We start from the raw sequence: 20,366 nt of genomic DNA, 5'->3' as shown, positions 1-20,366 counted from the left end.
TGTTACTGAAATATTTGTGTCTTATTTGACCAAAACATTTTGGCTGCTAGTGTTTCTTGATCTCCATGTGGTAATGTCATAAATTAAAATAAAGAATATTGTAGCTTTTAGACATTTGAAAGTAGGGGCTCTGTAAGGTGTGAAATAGGCAGGGAAAGAATTGCTAAACTACTAGAGGTTTGAACCATCAAAAAGTGAATAACTTCATGTTATCTTCATGGGCTGAATTGGTTCTCTGAGGTGTCAGTTGAATTCCAGAAGACGTGCAAAAGAAGGGATAGAGAGGATTTTCTCTACTGATAGTAGTATGCTATTAGATTGCCTAAGTTACCTCATATAACCGTAGCCTCAAAAATAGGCTGAGAAGTTTGATTTCTTTTGCTGCACACTTTTTGTTAATCTGTGGGGAAATAAATTCTTTTTTTTTTCTTTTTTTTTTTTGCCAGAAAATATCACAGATTACTCTGTGTGTGTGTATGTATTTGTGCTGTGTTTATGCTGTGTATGTGTATGTCTGTGTGTGCTTGTGTGTGTACATACAAGCTTCTTGACAGACGAGTGCCAGCTGACAAGTATTTCAACTATTTGAGAGCCTGAAGCAAAAGACAGTGTATGAATAAAAATCAGAGTTTGATGGATTTTGCATTTTATAGATGTGGAAAGTTCGTTTTATCACATAATTTCTGTAAAGTAGCTTTTGGGGAAAGGACCATGTAATTTAAAGTTTTTTCCTTATGCGTAGCTGAGATTTATGCAGATTGAGGTGCTAGGTTAGATTGTCTTTGGCTGTTATACATAATGGCTAGTTATTTAAAATGGAGCTAAATTACCAGCAGCAAACGCCTACTGAAGATGTATGTATCTGCCAGAATTCATAGGCTGCATTTGAATAACCAAAATAAGTTGTTTTGGTTGTTTTGGTTTTTTTTTTAAATATATATATATATCTCGTGGTAAAATTGAAATTTAAGGCTGTGGGTTTAGTTTACTTTGGTTTGGGTATTTTTGAGTCTGTATCCATCCATATGTAGGATGCTCCTCAAATCTTCATGGAAGAAATTATATCAGAGGAGCAGGCAGTATTTGAATATTGCATACACCAAGGAATTTTCTTAAGTCTAATACACTGTGTTCAGAAATGTCTTCATTTTACGACATCAGTGTTGTAGATGGATATATTATCTGTCTTAAATTTAGTGGTGCTTTTTCTTTTAAAAATTAATTTATTTTTGTCACAATTTCTGTGTCGTAATGCAGTTTCCCAAAAATGAATTACATGTACTTCTCCTGGAACAAGCCTCATCTGCAGAAGACTTCCTTGGTCTTTGTTGGGTGTAAAGCTTAGTGGATTGTTTCTAGAACCGCTAAAAATGCCTCATGGTAAATACAGCATTGCTAAATTATTATTTCAGTCAGTGTCACTTGAAATGATGTCAGTAATGTAGAACAGCAAACAGGTTGGTTGTTACCATCTGCTTGCAGTGCATTATGCATTAATGCTTTGCTCAGTAGGTATTGATATTTAGGGTTAGAAAACAGTAATGCAAATTATGGTATTTGGATGTGTAATCCTGGTTTTGATTCTGATTTGGAATGCCGTATGTTCTCCAAAGAAGGGACCAGAATCATTTGGCTTTCAGTAAGAAAACTTTTTCAGAAAAGGTTGTTTTATTCCATCGTAACTCAAGCTGGAAGAGATGTGATTAGCTTTAGAAGAATATTCTTGTTCTCTGTTCATTGATTGAATGCCAGTTTATATAACTTTCTGTGTTTCCTTCTAAATGCCAACTTAATCCAAGAGCTGAAAAGGAAGCTGATAATCGTTTGTGGGGTTTTAGATTATATATAGGTCCTGAATTAGGAAATTGTTACTACAAAAACTATTTTTATGCAAGTGATTAAATCCTATTGGGTTTAAAATGTAGGATTATTTTGATTTGGTCTGAAAGCTGATGAATCTATTCTTATTTGCCTTCTTGAACCTTGTCCAGAACTAGATGATAGGCAGTTTTTCATATTTGGCTGAAAATTTAAATCTTAAATACAGATCATCTGTATAAATATTTATACTTGTTTAAAAAATTGTGTTAAAGTTTTCAAGTTAGCAGACACTAAAATGTTGCAGCCGTCCAAATTCTTTAAATTAATCTGGCAGGTTTTCAGGTTTTAATAATTGCAAGATGAGAAATATTTTTTTCAGAGTTAGCTTATAGAATGCTTGTAGTTAGCAAGGTCACCTTTAAAACTCTTCTCTGCTATTTGTATTAACAAGCTTGGTATCACAAAGATGAGTGGGAGTGATGAGCTATCTCCAGTGGCATTGCACAATGGAGAAATTTGCATCATCTTACAGAATCTGACTCCCATGATACTATTTGCGAGAATAGGTATTGAACAGACTGCAAATTTGAACTTCTCTGTAGTTGGCCCGTGTCTCTTAGCTGAAGTGTAGCAAGAGTGTGAGCTGCTTGGTTTCTGCAGGGAATTTCAGCTGGACAATGACTCCACTTGTAAGTCAGTAAAGGCTTGTAACCATTTTCAGTTCTCCTATTCTTGCAAATTGCAAGAATACCCAAATGCTTTCAAAAATGGTAATGCAAGTCACATTTTCCACAGTATATATTACCTGTTTATAGACCAAGTAGCTTTTCAGCATTTTTGTATCATTATTACCTCTTTCTTTGTGTATAAATTACATACAACTTGAGGCAATTAATGTCACATTTCTAATATGTCAAAATGAGTGTTATTAATTTTAAAGCAATAATTCAGATTTCAAGGTAATTTGCAATTAGGTTGTTTAAATTCTCTCAAATTAGACTTCAAAGAGTAAAGCCCAGCAACATGATTAAGCAACGTTTTCTTCTAAGTTTTTTTTAACTGAATTTTAAAAGCCCAGAGTAACAGACTGACAATACATTGATAACTTGAGTGTTTTGAGAAGAGGTAGAAATCAAGGCTTCTGGAGCCTTTTATTTCTGAAATTTCACTATAGTTTGGACTTTGAGAGTGCTGTCATGGTTTAACTTCAGCCAGCAACTAAGCACCACACAGCCACTTGCTCACTCTCCCCCAGCAGGTTCTGGGGAGCGAATCAGAAGGGTAAAACAAAGAAAACTTAGGGGTTGAGATAAAAACAATGTTAAGAACTGTAATATAATGTGATAATGATGTAATGAAAAGGAAAATAATAGAGAGAAATAAAACCCAAGAAAGAGAAGTGATACACATGAAAACTATTTCTCACCACCAACCTTTTGATTGATACCCAGACAGTCCTTGGGCAGTGCTCCCCTACCAACTTCCCCCATATAGAATATCCCTTTGGTCAGCTGTCCAGCCTGTGTCCCTTCCCAAATTCATGTGCACCCCCAGCCTACTTGCTGGTGGAGTGGGGTGAGAAGCAGGAAAAGCCTTGGCTCTGTGTGAGCACTGCTCAGCAATAATGAAAACATCCCCCTGTTATCAGTGCTGCTTTCAGCACAAATCCAAAACCCATCCCATACTAGCTACTGTGAAGAAAATTAACTCAATCCCAGCCAAAACAAATACTCATTTACTACTTTAGAGAATTTCCACCTAGAGGTAGAAGAGTTTCCCAAAACTGTTCAGTTCAGTGACTTTTAAGTGAAATACTTAATAGTGTTAACTTCAGAATCCCAGTAATGATTTAATATTTTTCCTGTTTTAATCGTTACTAATGTTGACGCTGTTTGTATTGAATTCAGTATGGAAACTTCATGTTTCAAAATGGCCAGAAAATTCCTAGTAGAAAAAAAATACAGGAGTTATACTTTTTTCCCCTTAAGCTTATACCCTGCCTTGTTGCAAGCAGGTTGGAAAGTATAAAAAAAGGTAACAATGAGCCTAACCTCTAAGTGTTATTTAAAAGCTCTTCCTTTTAAATGAACTTTTTAAAGGTAGTAGAGCTATGGGGTAAAAACTGTGTAATAATGCTGTCAGGAGTCTGAAATTTCTTGTTAGAAATTTTAAGTTATAGAAGGGTACAGTGTATCCCATCTGCTTTCCCTGACAGACTTTCTAAGCCAGGTGTTCTGTTAGTCCAGCTCTAACCTCAAAAACTTCTCAGCAGAAATTTCTGAACTTCTGAATAAATATTCAGCTAGCATTCCTCTGACTCACTTAAGGGATTTATGCTAGCACTGGAGGCAATAATTACCTGTGTGTTGAGAATAAATGTTTTCATTTTCTTTAGTAGCAGGTTAATCTTTGTTCCTTCCTCTACTAATCAAATACCTCAGTGTTCCACTGTTTTATAGTTGTCTTAAGATCTTATGACTCCAGCATTCTACCAAGCAAGAAAATAACATTTTTTTTGAAAAAACCTGTCAGCAGAATGCTTTTCAATACAATATTAGGATTATGTACCAGAATTAGGGGCTGGTGTTACACTTAGTCGTTCCATAGCTATTCAAGGTAAAAGCGATGTTTTGAATCATCATGCAAGAGAATTTCTGTTAGATGAGCTTCAGGTTTTAATTAGGTTTTATGCATTTCATTGTTTGCTACTGTGGTCATACGTCACTGATCACCATAGTCTTCAAGGAAAACAGTTGTACTTGCAACTCTTATGAATAATTAAAAAAACCAACACCCCATGCTTTTCATTCATAGACACAAGTTTCCACAGTGCCAGGATGCCATTGATACGATAACGTGCATTAAATACCTGTACTGACATTGTACTTGTAGATAAAGTTGTACTTTTAGTGTTTTCTTACGCAGCTAAAGTTACAGGGGTCAACCACTTGAAATGTGGGGAAAGGTAGAAATGATCCTACCGACCCTGCACTAATTACTGTACTTTCTTTCTGATTTGTAGATTGAAATTAAGGCTTTGAGAGTGTAGAGTCCAAGGCATAAGTTAGCTTTGAATAACCAGATTCAGACCTATAAGATTTTGATGTTTCAGTACATTTGAAACATCATACAGCATTTGAGGTGCAGTTGCTGTTGCAGCTGAGGTTGTTTAACATTCTAGCAAATGGCATCGGAGCCCTTTGAGACAACATACAGGAGTCAGTGTAATGTTTCTGCCGTTCTCTAGTGTCTGGATCACAGATGAAGTACGAGATAATTGTAGAGATTGAATTCTTCAGTGAAATTAAACACGAGATGGTCCTCCAAGTTGCTGCAGTTGCCTACCATTAGCTCATCAGGAAAGTATGTGCTTTCTGACTCTTCCACAGATGAAGTGAGGATTCTGTCAGTGGACTCTTTGGTATGACTGCTACTTGTTTCAGAACTCCTCCTTCCTCTATGGTGCAGCAGCAAAGGTCTGGCACAGAGAAGGGGTACAAACCAGTGATGGAAGATAAAATTCTGATGCAGAATGGTACACTTCTGGTGCTCTGGCCTGGAACACCTTCATGTGCTCTGTCTGCCTGGTGCTTGTACAATCAGTAATACCATTAGACCTGTGAAGATCTGGTCGCTGTTGTACTGGGGGATAGTGTATAGACCTAGTCATACAGAGCTTCAGGAAGGACTTTGGAAAAATTGGTTGGAGTGTGGTTTAGTTTTTAAGCAGTCATAGAATTGTCTGTGTTTCTGTTAACCTTGTATGAACTGTGAATTTCTGCAAAGTTTGTATATTAGTCAAATCTGGGTAGGTTTTTGTGGGGGTGATGAAGGATGTGTCCCTAGTAATCTAACTGTTGCTGTTAAATTTCAAATCATTGCTCAATGAACTCATGCTTTCCAAAGAGAAGGTTGCCAACATATTTTGACCTTGAATAATCTGTTTTTCTGTAGCTTTGTTTTAAGAAATAGCTGTGCAGCTTTAGTAGAAGCGTTACAGTTCTAGGCAGGTGGTAGTAGAGGTGACAGAAATGTACATGACAAAGCTGTATATACTGCTTAATTTTAGCAAATTTGATGAAAATATGTTGCCAGGTAATACTAGGTAATCTTGATAGATAGTAATTTAAGTTTCCATATGATGCCCTGATATTAATGGAAATTCTCTTGAAATAATGTGAAGCAGCAAGTTCTTGAAACTATTTTTTTTGTTGTTGTTGGGTTTGGTTTAGGTGGGGTTTTTTTTTGCGGGGGAAGTATTGTTAGTTTTAAAGGGTGTAATGATTGAACAAGGTAATGAAGGGTCTATTTTGCTTGTTTTGCAACCAACCCTACTTCCCTCTCCATCCCTACCTACACGAAAGTAAAATTTAAAAAAAAAATGTGTTATGAAAATAAACTGTCATTTATATGTGTTCCTTAGTTATTACAGAGCCTGCCTGCTAATTGTGAAAAGTCTTTTTGGTACCATTCATAACCACTAAAGTGGTAACAAGAAATCCTATAAATATTTAGAAACCCTAATGGTGGTGATTCTGTCTGCTTTGTTCTTTTTACCCTGTAGCTAAAATGTTTGTTCACAACTCTGGCAAATTCCCTTTAACAAAAGCTGCTTTGTGAGCAAGGAATTATTTTTGGTTTAAATGATGCAAACAACTCCACATGCCATGATTTATGAGGTTTTGTTTTCCTGGAAGGGATAGATAGACTTTTTGGTACTTTCTCCTAGTATTGTTACCAAAAAAGATATAAGTATGTGATTTTAGGCAATGAATTTTCAGCAGGGCTTTGTCTTACACTAGAGATTCTCCTATGGTAAAATGCAGAGGGAGGAATTTTCAGAGTGAGCCTTAGGCATTCCAAGTGAAGGCAGAAGGTTTAGCCTCTGACTTCACTGTGGATAAATTAGTACTGAGCATCTTCTAAAATCTGATCATTGCTTTGTGGTGGGTGATATGTAATGCCTGAAGTACCTTGTTGGTTATCTGACTGACATTTTACTCTATCATAATTACCAGTCCTAGTTTTGTAAACTCTTTTTCAGTGTAAGAAAACCAGCTTATGATTGGCTTTTCAGGTTATAAAAGTTAAGGTTTCTTAAGGTATCTTTACACTTCATCTTGTTGGAGGGTATTTCAAAGAGTAACTTAGAGAGCAATTGTGAAATTAGAGAGAATAATTGAAAAAATTATATAAAATGGTGTCAGTAAGCTAATGGGAACTAGTAAGAATGGAAAGGAGAAGGAATTTTGCTGAACTGGAAAGAATGAGAGGAACAGAAAACCCAAAGAACTTGTGGCTATTAGTGTGGGTTCAGAGGTGGCAAGTTCAACAGTAAATTCAAGAGAGATGGTGTAAGCAAGTATATGTAGTGATATGTTTAGCACAGTATACAGAGATCTTGAAACGTTGGAACTGATTCAGTTTTTTATCTATACTGACTTTATTCAAATGCATACCACTGTTAGTAAATACACTGCGTCTTTTGTAGACGGTGGACATTCACAAAGAGAAAGTTGCTAGAAGAGAAATTGGTATCTTGACTACAAACAAAAACACCTCAAGAACTCACAAAATCATTGCACCAGCTAACTTGGAGCGACCAGTTCGCTACATCAGGAAACCTATTGATTATACAATTCTAGATGATATTGGACATGGAGTGAAGGTAGGTGACATTGTTAAAACAGCCAAACTTCAAATACATTGTCTTTTGTATATTTTCAAAATAACCTGATGCTTTTCACGGTAATATACCAGTTTCTCCTTGCCTGGCCAGTGTGAATGTAACATGAGGAGTCCTGTCCAATTTGCAGTTGCCCCTTCCCATTCCCTTGCGCCCCAGTGTTTGTAAACCTTGCAAACCCACTGAATCTTACTCCTGAGGATATTTGGGAGGATGGATCTCACCTTTTAAAATGGTTCTGAATACCCACTTCTGTGATGATGCTGTTACTGTTGGAATCAGTTGCCAGGGATATACCTGTGGACTGAAATGCTAACCACCATCACTTCCCTGCCTGAATTAGCACCACAAAGTATGATCCAGCTGTAACTGCCACTAGTTTACTTTGAAGCTCACCCAAAGAAAGGGTTTGCATAAGAAGTGTTATGTGCTCCCTTTTCTTCTTTCTGACAGTCACTTATACCCATATCCTGTGATGTGCTTTGTTAAAGGGAGCTCTCCACAACTTTTGTGCCATATGGGGTTTCATAATGTGAGTATTGCTGCAAGGGTTGAAGCCATGTGGTTCTCCCTTATAAGGCTAGGAAAAAAGGAGGAATTTCAGGGCAAAGATCAGACTGAGATGCAACTGGTGGCTGTTGTATGCAAGTGTTACATCAGGGTACTTAAGAGCAGTAATATAATGTGTGAGATTAGATGTGCATTTTTAAAAAGTGGGTCCTGAGTGTAAACGCAGTCTCAGCAGGTGTGAGCTCATTGTTAACTTGTGCTGCCAGGAAAGCAAATACGGAAATGAGGACACTGACAGTGTTAAAGTTCCAGGAGAAGAAAGGTAAATAATACAAAATGGTATCTTTTTTATGTGCCAAACTAACAAATTTGTAAACCAACTAAGTAGCAGTAAGGTAAGATGCTTCTTCCAGTCAAAGTACAACAGAATTTCTTTTGCTTGGCACCTAACTGTCTTAGGTTACCTTTGTTTCTCAATTTGGACTGTCTGGATAGTTGTTTAAAAGGCAATAGGTTGTTGAACCAAACAGTTAAAATTCGAATTCTGAATGGTGGTATTAAAATACCTTTACCCAAGCAATTTTAGTTAATTTCTTCTTGTCATTCAACCTCAGTTTGTAACCCTAAACTGTTTAAAAAAAAGACAAGTGACTAAGCTTGATTTGGAAAACCAAACCAAGTGAAAAAAAAATACCAAAGGGAAAAAAACCACCCCAAAACACAAAACAGCATTAATAGCTACAGTTTTGAGCAGGAAAACAGTATCAGTCTTGTATTTAAAATCTGCCAGTTACTATAAATCTTGAATTTATGCAGGTCAGCAGAACTCCTTCTGGATATGGATGGAGCATATTAACCTGTAGGATTTCTGTTGCTAATACTTTAGTGATTGCTTTTGTTTTAATGAGATTATTTTAGAACTCACTAAAGAATACTTTTTAATTGCTCTGCAGCACAATCTTATTTACACTGGCTCTAAACCACTATAATTGGTATCCCACTTACCTCAGTGTAGCAGAATCATACTCACTGTGATGCAATGAATTACGTTCTTCTGAAAGAACGTAGTTCATCCAATGGATGATGACTCAAATGTCTATTTGCATCCATTTGTTATACTCTTGATATGCTTGAAACATGTTACAATGTACTATAATATCTAGAAAATGAAAAAGTATTATGTACTTGTGAAACAAGTGGAGAACTTCACATGGTGCTGTCCTTAACATTAAGATCCATAGATTTGTTCCATGTATCTGTTCCAATGAGGTTAATCCTATGTTCAACACACAAGAACGAACCTCTGTCATGCTGATGGGGAGAAAGTGACCAGTTGTGCTTATGAACCTGTTGTTTCTGTTTTGTTTGAGTAACTGAAGATTCATTTACTACATTTCTGGATGGAGAATAAAGAGGAAAAATCTGTAGAAGCTTTAAATTTGCCTATTTTAGCTCCTTATTGCTTGAGCTGTGGCATTTTCCATTATGAGCAGTCATAAGGAGTTACTGGATAAATAGCATTAAAGTTCCAGTTAGCACCAGGGTGCCTTTGTCTGCATTCTTTGTCCCTTCCCTGTTTTTTTTGGCTCGGCTATAGGGCTTCCCCCCTAGTACATGGACCAGAATTATGCATTGTCAGGACAATCAAAGAGCGAATGTAGTAAACATTCATTGCAACCCCTTAGGAAGATGGCAAACTAGACAGAGACTAACTAGTAGAGGAGAAAAAGGGAGCATTTTGGCCAAGAAATCCACTGTTTCATATTGAGAGTAGTGTAGGCACTTGAGCACCTATTCTGTCCATTCAGAAATTCAAAGTGTCAGTGGACATCATCTTCGGGAAAAGGTACTCTACAATATGGTTTCTTAATAGGTGAGAGAGAATTTAAGTACCACTGTATCATTCCTCCTCATCTACCCTCCCTGATCCCACAAAGCTGTAGAAGTCTAAAGAACCTTTTGTCTGAAAGAGACTTGCTTTCAATTTTTTCAAATGTTTCCTGTATTACAGAGTTGTCCAATATCTTCTTCCCTCCAAGGAGCTCTTTAGTGAAGAGGATAAAAAGAAAACAAAACTGATCCATTCAAAATGGTGTGTTTTAAGTCACTGTAGTTATCAAACAATGCTGCTAAGGAAAAATCTCAGGTCATGGACCTTCTACTGTAACAGGCCACTCTGGCCAGTACAGGAAAACTTGGTTTTCCAGTGTAGCTGTACGCAGCAAAGACCATTTTGGTTAATAAATCCATAGAACTTTAAACTCAAAGACAGGAGATTTTCTAGTAAATCAGATTATGTTTGCTTTTAAATAGATTAGGGTCTATTTATGATTGAAACAGATGAAACGGAATAGTTATTCTGGATGCTCCACTGTTGAACTTCTGCATATTTAATGGTTGTTCCTGCAGAAAGTGTGAGAAATGTAAGCACATCTTTAGAAAACATGGAATTAAACTGAAATGGAAGAACTACGATTTTTGAAAAAAATATAATGACGGAAGAAGATACATGGTATCATGCCAGTAAGATGTAGGACTTAATATAAAAAAGCTAGTACTTAGGCTTTAAAATAAGATTATGCTCTTGGTAATGCGTTCATATATAGTTCAGATAATACTGATCTGGGGTGCAGTTTTAATTTGGAGCGATTACATTTTACGAGATATAATGATTTCCTCTTGATATTTGTTTAAAAGGTATCTCACAGCATCAGGTTAAGTTAACTAACAGTATTGTCTAGGAAAGAACGTATAGAGGCTTCCCTTTCAGCTAGGTGTAAATATTCTAATGCATGTAACAGTATACATGAGCTCAGGGTATTGTATTGATAAGGCTGTTCTTTGACAGCACAAATTAATTAATCTCTGAAGGTAATCCATCTAGACTTCATGATCCTCTGAAATAAGCTGAATTTCATTAGTGCTGCAAGAGCTTCAATAAACAGTGTACAAGCATTTCTGTATTACTTTTAACATGTTAATCTAAAGGCTTTGTGGTCAATGTATATTAAAAGTTTCAGCTTGAAAATCTTCTGTTCATGACACATTCTGCTTTAATCACTCTTTCTATGATCTACTGATGCATTATTTTGTTAATGCTGAATGCTTAACTTTTTTCTTTCTTTTTCCTTTCTCTTCATATCCTGAAGTTCCAACTAACCTTTCAATGCTTTTTTTCCTTACCTCTTTTATTTGCTCCATTTATGCATTAAGTGGTTGCTTAGATTTAAGGTAAGAAACCCCAGGGCTGGATTTCCATTCTTACTCTTCTGAGACTATTACACACGGGGAGATGATTAGCATGAATATTACTGACTGTGTAAAACAACACCCACTCTCCCTCCTGTGTATCAGACCTTCTGTTGAATTGTTTCATTACATGGTTAATTTTAAAAGCTTTGTGGCAAAATATTGACTTGCCTTAGCATATATACCCGATCATTTACAAGGGTGGAATGTTGTACTAGCCTTGTGTTGAAAAAGGTACAGTGAATAGATAGTGGCTGAATATGAGCCTCCCCCTGTGTAATACTCTGTTTATCCTATATACGGTGTAAGTTATGATTTGATTGGGATTAACGTTTCAGTGTGAGGTTGCTCAGATAACGAGCTCCAAAGATGTGTAACAAATTCAAATCTGTATATTATTTTTTAAAGTTGCAGTATCCCAAGTTTTTTTCAGAAACCACAACACTATGAGAGGCGCTCTTATGTGGAAGTAGTCACAAGTTTGATAGTAGCACAAACTATTCAATAGCACTTAAAATTACAAGCTAAGTGATTGTGTAGTTGAATACTAAATGAATAGTGCATTAAAGAACTGAGACTGAAATATGTCAAATTGTAAAGGATCTTAAAGAGGTTTAAATGCTAGTAGCCTTAGTGGGTGCAGAAGTGGCAGCAGATTATTTGGACAAACAGTTAAGTGAAGTTACAGGAATCTGTGTTGGAGTTCATATCATATTAATTGAAAGGTTATAACCTTTGTTGAATATCGTGATTTCATCCTCTTCCTGAAGGTCAGTTGGTTTGGGGAAAGGGGGAATGATTTTGTTTAGTAGCAGATGCCGGAGTTTGAGAGGACTGAGTTTTAGATTCTAATATGTAGTTTGAGTATATTAATTAAATGAAGTTCCAAGTTGATGTGAAATATTTTTCATGACTAAGTATTTTGCATGGCTGGAAAAAGCAAAAAAAAAAAAGAAACCAACCCCAAAAACCCCAAATCTGCACATTTCTGAAAATAATGCCTGTAAAACCAGGTATTACTGTAGGTATCCTAGTGATGTCCCTATGGAATTGGCCAGATGGTATTTTAGTAAGGTGTTTAAGTGTTTGTAGCACATCTGATCACAATGGAAAATGTTTAATAAATGAGACATTTCTTGCATGTCATTTGAAATTTACTTTTACACCTGTGTGAGGTACAGTATTTCAAGTCATATGGTGTTTAAAATCTTTTTATTTAAGAATTCCAAAATATATCTTTTCCCTGGCTCGCTCTGTCTATCCACATGAATTGGATGCTTCTGTGTTGAATATTCCTTGTTCTGGGCAGAGTTCATATTGTATGATGGTTTTCTTAGGGGTCTTAAACAATTTTCAAGCACCTTTTTCTTTGTTGCTCGCTGCAGTTGCCATTATAAACAAGTAATGACCACTCAAAAAAAAAACCCCCACAACCCTAAAAGCTATACAATTATAGATTATGTGTGAACTGACGTATCTGTGCATCATCTGCAGTGGTTCTAAGGGACTCTTGAGCTTTTCAGATTTTTTTTTTTCTATTTATAGGTTTGGAATGGAAGTAACTCTTCTTTTCAATTGTTTTCTATTGTTTTCTAGAGTGAACCTGATCAGAAACTTGATTTGGTGAATCGTAATGTATCAGTCAACTTCTCAGTACCAAAATCATGAGGGTTTAAAAGAAAAAAAAAAAAGATGAAAAGCAGCACAACATCTCTCCAGGGACATGAGTTACTGAGTCTCACTATAGTCACTGCGCATCAGTCTGAAAGGAGAAAACCAAAAGGTGGCTACTAAGCCTAGACCCATGTGACTAATCATTTTACTTCCCTTAGGAGAGATGGCATATAAAATGTAGAGTCTGCATTTGCTTTTCATGGCTGCAAAGAAACTGTAGTTTTAGCTAACACCATATTACTCTGACTCTAGCAGGTCTAATTGTGCTTGTGGCTGGTAGCTTAAATTTAAATTTTTAAACAGATTACGGAGAAAGTCAGTAGTATCTGTATCATTGCCTGTCAGCAATACGATTGAAAATCACATTGCTTAAGCCTCCTTGTATTTACCAGACTTGGTTCTTCTATTACTTTATGTTAGTGGATGTGGTTAAACCAAGCCAACTCACTTGCTGAAGGTTCTACTTGTGGTCATTTACCAAAACGGGGTTGAAATTTAGACATTTCACTTCCGTATCAACCGGTTAATCAGCTAACAAATACATGGATTAATTACATGTGCAGAGTAAGAATTCAGGTGGCTGAGCACAGCCTGGAAAGCAAATTACTTTGTGGTAGCAGATGATGGGCCAAAAGTCTATTCATCTTCTCTATAGTATCTACGGGGTGAAGCAAGACATGGAAAAGTAGTTTCCATTCAGCCTTAGGTTGTGTTTGTTGGAGTCAGGTATAAAATTGCTCAAGAAAGTTGGATAGTTGCTTGAAGTTTCCGAATGTAGTTCATGGTACATCACTGATGGGACACCATTTCTTACTAGATTTTGGGCAAAAGATGATTCTTTCAACATCCTGAAAGTTCTAGAAAATCTGATGTGACCATAAAGCACCATTTAAAAAAAAATCTTGGCTGAATCTAACTTTGGCTTTGGAAGGCGGCTCCTATTGTGTGGAGTATGTAGTATTTTTTAATCTGGATTTTTTGGGGGGAGGAAAAAACCCAATAAACCATGCATTGTTTTGGTAATTGAACTGACAATGAGGTGTTCCTCAGAAAATTAAAAATGTGGGTTGAAATCGTTCTAGCAGGTAAGTGCCTCCTCTCAGGAGTGTAAATGCACAACACATTGGTGCAAATATTTGTTGCATGTCTGATGACCACCTCTTCTATCTGACCAGCTATGGATTTTTTCAGTTGTTCTTCCACAGATTTTTTGCTCATGAAAACATTCCCAAGAATTTAATTGAATGAACTTGAGGATTTCTCAGTTTAAACCAGTTTCTTTCACCACAATTTTCTTATCCTGTGGAGCCCTAAGAAGCTAGATGTGTTAAATGGTTATGAAAATGTAACTATGAAGGAAACTCAGTCATATGTTGGACCCCAGGAAGGTAATTTAATCACTGGAATCTATGGAAAACTAGTTGTCAAAAAAGGAAATTGGATGAATAAGCCTTAATTATTTTCTAAGGGCTCTAGTCAGTTCTATGTCATGTCTTCAAGTCATCAGATGTTACTTTTCTAAAACTCATACTGTAGCTCAATACATAAAATATTGGCTGAAATAGTGTTGTACCCTTTTTAAACAGTATGGTCCACAGTGGCCATACAGTTGTTACATTTTTACAGTTGTTACCATGGAGCTGGATCTCAGCCCATCCTCCAGGATGTGTTTGTTACTTACCAAGGATCTGCTCATTTTGTTTATGCAGTTTCTTCTTTGGCAAACTTGAAATTTCAGCTGCAGTGTTGACTACGGCTTTGGTAGAAGCCATTTTCTTCTATAGTGCAGGTGCTTGCTAATTCACATATAAAAAGGTTCTGCAAGTTACCTACTGGAAGAAAAAAATAAGCAGCTTATTAAAGATGCCCTTGGATTATTTGGTGTTCCTCCATGTAGTTACAGTTGATAGCATTTTTTACTTTTCTGCTTCTGTGGGAAAAGGCAAAAAAAGAATTGGAAAAATCCCAGCATGCGTTCTGCATAGACCTTGTGCCCCTGGGCGTTACTTCTGTGTTCACAGAGTTGTTGTCCTGTCTTTAGCACAGTCAGCTGGTTGGTTGGTGGCTTTCCCTGAGACTTGTGCCCAAATCATTACTGCATCTCTTTAATTTTATTTTTTTTAGCACAGTGGTTAGTTGTTCTGGCAGTTGTGAGCAAAAGCAGATGTACCCCTTTGTGTTTCTGGTTCTAGGCTCCATTTTGCCACACAGTTTCCTAAAAGAATTTGCAAGTTCTTAACTACAAAGCAACCACAAGTCTGTGGAGTCCTGCAGCCTGTAGTCAAACAAACTACCAGCAGATGCATTCCTCTGCCTTCACCGTGTTACTAACTGGTTGTATCTGGGTAGTTCCAGCTGTGTGAAACTAGTAAAAATGTTATCAGAAACAGTGTGACTTCTGGCAAATATGTGCAGATGAGGATTTGTGTGTGGAAAAGGCACTAAAGTTTTGCAAGAGAGGGGCGCTAATGGTTTTCCTTCCCCTCCACCTCCCCCAGTAGAAGTCATCAGAGAAGGAGACAATTGGAAACATCACAATGTATCTCATCTGAGGTTGCAACCTGTATAGTCTTAAATTGTCGTCTTCTTTTTTTCTTTTCTTCGCCTTTCTGTAAGGAAGTCTGTAACCTTTTTTAGTGTCTTGCATGATCTTGGTTCCACAGACCCTGTCCATTTTTATCAGAACTGTTGGACTGATTTTACATTCTTAATTTTTCTGTGATTATTTGGCCGTAAGTCAAAGGGGAAGTTACTCAAATAGGATTGTTTCATTTACAGTAGCTGATCTTAAAGCCATCAGTCCTGTTAGATTTTAAAATAGCCCTGTAAACTTTTAATTATTTGCTCTTTCAACATTTCAGTGTTGAAAAGTCATTTCAGGAAGTCAGTACACTTCCCCACCTTTCAGTTCAGCCTTTCTTAAGAACAGCTTCTTGTCTAAAATTTCATGGCTAAAGGAGGATCACTTTTTCTTTGGCCAGATTCTCTAAAGCTTTCTTCCCTTCCTATGTCAAGGATATGTTTATTTGCCATGTAAAGGAAAGTATCTAGTAGTCACTGGAGTTCTGCATTAGTCAGGCAAGTATTGTTTCCATTTCGTAGTGTCTGCTGTGTGATGTCTCTGCATCCTCCACTGCTGTTCTTCCTTTTCATTGAAGCTCTAGTCCAGTGGAAGCCTAAAAGTTCATTTTTGTTTGTGTAGTGATTACATACAAATAATAAGATTCTTTATGGTTATATATATAACATTTTATGTTAACTGTAAAGTGATAGCTCGTGGTTACATCATCTTGTCAGAAACAATAGTGTAGCCAGTTAAAACACCTAAATGTTCTATTGAGAGGCACACAGATTGGTCTAAGTCTGCTATCATTTAAAGACATCCAAATCACACTAGGCTCAGTGGCCTATTTGAAATGTAGTAGGTGACAATGCAGGGAGTGGTTAATTAATGGGGTGTTTGCGGGTTGTGGAGGGGTTTTTTGGACAACTCAAATAGGTAGGTGTGTGAAACGGGCATCTTTAATGAAAGAGGAAATCTAGGGGCTGCTGCAACTTTAAAAAAAATATGAGATTTTGTGCTATTTTTTAATGTTCCGTGTATAGAATAAAATATACTTCATTTTACACTTTCCCTCTTCCCTTCAAGTAGTTGTAGTTCAGTGCTTACCTCATCCCTCACTTAAATTAACGTTAGATTTCTTGTTGCTTAGAGTTGGCTTAAAGGACTTTATAATGCTGTGCAAATTAATTTTGTCTTAAATTGACATTACAAAGTACTCTTGCGCAACTAAATCTAAACATCTGGTTTTGAATCTGACAAAAAACCCCTTCCAATGCTTGTTTTTCTTTCCTCCCAGCAGATTGAAAATGTGATAGTACTGGGATCACATACAGTCAGGGAACCAAGTTTCAGTGGAATAGAATACTGAACACATTACTCCCTACTCTGTTCTCAATACTTGTCAATTCACAAATTTAAACATTGCTAGGGTTTTAAGTGAGTTACAGTAAAATTTTAAAAGAGTAATTTACTTTTAATGATATTTGCAAATACTCTTAATGCCTTATCACTCTGCCTTTTATATGGGAGGTGGGAGCAGTAGGCGAGGCTTCAGTTTTGGAAATAGGAAACTGTGAAATAGAGCATGACAGGAGCAGCAGCAGAAGGGATGCAAGCATGCTTATTTAGGTTTGTTGAATAGCTCTGTGTCTAAGCAATAGTTTGAGCATTCATAAATCAAAGCTGTTGAGATGACTTGTAAGAAGACCATGTACTGATTTCTGTAAGGGTGCATGCTTTGAAAGAATTATGCTTGGCTGGCAGTATACAGATAAGCAAATTGCCTTCATTGGTAACAATTGTTTATGATTCTTTGATCAATCAGACAGGAATGCTGATGAGGTTTTTTTAAAAGAAATTAAGAGTCAATTCTTGTGTATAGACGTATTAGTATTTTAACCTGAAAGAGGGGAAGGGACAACTACAATTGCATCCCATCACATCAGTGCTAAATGTTTTTCTCCCTGACCATTTATTTATGGATAAAATTCCTACAGATTTGCAGCAGGGGGGGGAAGTCTTTGTATTTTTTTGCCATGTATTTTTCTCTCTCCATTTTCATATATGTAAATAATATTTACAGTAAATATTATTTTTTTATATTGTGCTGTGAAAATATGAAAACATGAATGGATAATATTTGGAGATTACTTTGATTTCTCCATGTTTGTATTAATTACATTCAATTGTGGCCTAATTAGATAAACATCAACATTTTTAAAGAGTATTCAAAAATACTTTTTTCAAATTTACCATTCAGTAGTGCAACCTGAAATACCTGCCTTTATCTCAGGTGATGACTGGGAGTTGTAACCACGTTAGATAACAGTATCTGTATTGTCAGTGACATACAATGTTTATGTGATAGCCGAAAGGCAAATTGACTTTTTTGCACATACAGTTTTAAAAAACCCTATGTAATAAAGAGTCCTTTGAGCACAACTCTTGACTCCTAGCAGAGTGGAAACTGCGTATAAAATGCATGGCCTCTCGATTTTTTTGTTTGTTTAAACCTTCCCCTACTTAGAGTTAATGGCTGAAGGCATCTCAGTGTCTCTTCCCCCAGAAGCAGAGCTTAGTGAAGGCCGTTTTTCTCCCCGTTCTTTCATGCAGGTCAGCACACAGAATATGAAGATGGGTGGTCTGCCTCGTACAACACCACCCACCCAGAAGCCTCCAAGTCCACCGATGTCAGGAAAAGGGACTATTGGGTAAGTGTGGTCACAAAATGCATAAATAGCTTTGGTGAACAGAAGGAAGAAAACAAAGAATCTTTCTGTTGTGTGGGGGCTTTGGTGTTTGTTTTGGTTTTTGTTTTAATCGTTCACAAAGGTCAAGAGGTGTTATATCAGTATTCTTTATACTGATCATGTCTTATTTGTGACCTAGCACATTTCTGCCAGAAGACAGTGGGCATCATCAGCCTTTCCCAACAGGAACCTTTTTTATCATTGCAGAACACTTACAAATACACACTTTAGAGTATAAAGGCGTTAACTGTGCGGCTTGGACAGGTGATGCTAAACAACTGGAAAATAAGTATGTGGCACTGTTCAATAATTATTTGCGCTGTGTGTGATAAAGGTACTTTCCTGTTAAGTCTATGAACTTGGCTTTGAGCTTAGGAAAATGTTATAAATGGGATGAATGCTGTTGGCAAATATGTGATATACATACAGACTTTGTGGTGCTTTATTTTAAAACAAGATATGGATTACTTTTAAAACAAGAATGGGATTTGCAACACATTTTATTAATAGGAAGACTGAAGTACATGAAGAACATGCTGACTGGATTGTTCTTTCTCTTCCTGTAGATACCAAAAACTTACAGAAAAACAATTTTAGCCCTCATTACTGATTAGCATGTAGCTTTATTTTAATGAAAAATCGTTGGTTTTGTCTGTATTATCTTAACTTGCTTCTGAAATATTCTTGTTCTTGTGTAGGCGTCACTCTCCCTATCGTACGTTGGAGCCAGTGCGTCCTCCGGTGGTACCAAACGACTACGTGCCTAGCCCAACACGCAATATGGCTCCCTCACAACAGAGCCCTGTGAGAACAGCTTCTGTGAATCAGAGGAATCGCACATACAGGTATTCAGTGTGTCCAGTACAAAGTGTGGTTAGTATGATGTACCATATGGACAAAAAATGCTATGATAGATATCAAGTCCATCCGCACCTCTACAGTGGAGCTTGCTAATTCCTGACGTGGACCGGGAATATCATTTGGCGCAATGGGAATGCACTCCAATAAAACCAGAGTAGTGGATTGTGTTAAGATTGTTCACTTAATCCTTCAGTCTCCTTAATTTTAGTGCTATCACTTAGTTGCAGCACTTAATGAATTACTAAAATTATGGTGTCTCTCAAGTAGGTAAATTGTGATAAAATAATATCAATGAGGAAAAGACTTTGTAGACAACTTGCCTCCTACATGTTGAAGGACTGCATAGTACGCCTATAGTTCGAACCTTTGTTTGAATAGTCTTTGTTTATTAATGATTGAGTAGCTGAGAGAGCACTGTACTTTGAGGATGCTGATACCTTCAAACACAATAAAACTAACTGAACTGTATTAGCGAAGGTTCTGCAGTAGGCTAGCCTTTTCTCTAGGATAATAGGAGTTTCATCATGTGACAGGTCTAAATACTTCCCTTGACATCTTTACTTTTTAAACATCAAAGGTACTTCAGGATGGTTGAACAAATGGACTTAAAATATGAGAAAATTAGATTTCAGTAGTCTCATATGAAAGCATATAAATTGGAGTCTAAACAGTATATATTTACAGATATAGGAAAAAGGTCTGTATTTGCTCAGTCAGGGTTTAACAATATTGAAATTACATGTTTTGAAAGAAGGTTCTGAAAACGTTTTGTGTTGTGCAAGTTCACTGAGACTAACTGAAAAATCTCTTCTGTTGTAGTCAAAGTGAAGAGATTTAGGAAAACAAAGTTTTATATAGGTCTGTGTCTTCCTTGTTTAATTTTTCTTGTTTGTGTTTACTTCTCTGAGTTAGTAAAGCGCTATATGAGGGATCTTATGTCTCAGCATGTACAGCAGCATATTCATGTCCTGTGTTACTTTGATTTCTTACAGCAGCAGTGGGAGTAGTGGAGGAAGCCACCCAAGCAGTCGGAGCAGTAGTCGAGAGAACAGTGGAAGTGGAAGTGTAGGTGTTCCTATTGCTGTTCCCACACCATCTCCTCCCAGTGTTTATCCAGGTAAATGGAAACTTGCTGCTCCTGTTTCTGACTTGGCCGTAATCTTCAGCACTTTTAAACACCAAGAGAAGTCTCCAAGTATATTACTTAGAAACACACAAGCCTTGAAAATTGCTTTCTGTTGATCAAATTAGT

General features: G+C 36.7%; 1 protein-coding gene across 45 annotated transcripts in view; it reads left to right on the top strand.

Annotated features, from left to right (window-relative positions):
• ABI2 (abl interactor 2) overlaps window positions 1–20,366 on the top strand; it is a gene marked incomplete at its 5' end in the record, with an annotated part of 63,839 nt that overhangs the window by 31,132 nt on the left and 12,341 nt on the right. For 10 of the 45 annotated variants that reach the window (XM_084265534.1, XM_084265526.1, XM_084265522.1 and 7 more), the window contains 4 exons: window positions 7,313–7,489; window positions 18,117–18,214; window positions 18,952–19,098; window positions 20,107–20,231. In XM_084265534.1, coding sequence (XP_084121660.1) covers window positions 7,313–7,489; window positions 18,117–18,214; window positions 18,952–19,098; window positions 20,107–20,231 — 547 coding nt within the window. Of the gene's footprint in view, window positions 1–7,312; window positions 7,490–11,230; window positions 11,249–18,116; window positions 18,215–18,951; window positions 19,099–20,106; window positions 20,232–20,366 lie in introns of all 45 variants that reach the window. The other 35 variants (XM_084265538.1, XM_084265529.1, XM_084265530.1 and 32 more) reach the window with 10 other exon arrangements.

Source organism: Gallinula chloropus (assembly GCF_964237585.1).
Source record: "Gallinula chloropus genome assembly, chromosome: 5".
Taxonomy (NCBI): Eukaryota; Metazoa; Chordata; class Aves; order Gruiformes; family Rallidae; genus Gallinula; species Gallinula chloropus.
Note: the sequence above shows the minus strand (reverse complement) of the source record. Positions and strands in the feature narration are given on the sequence as shown.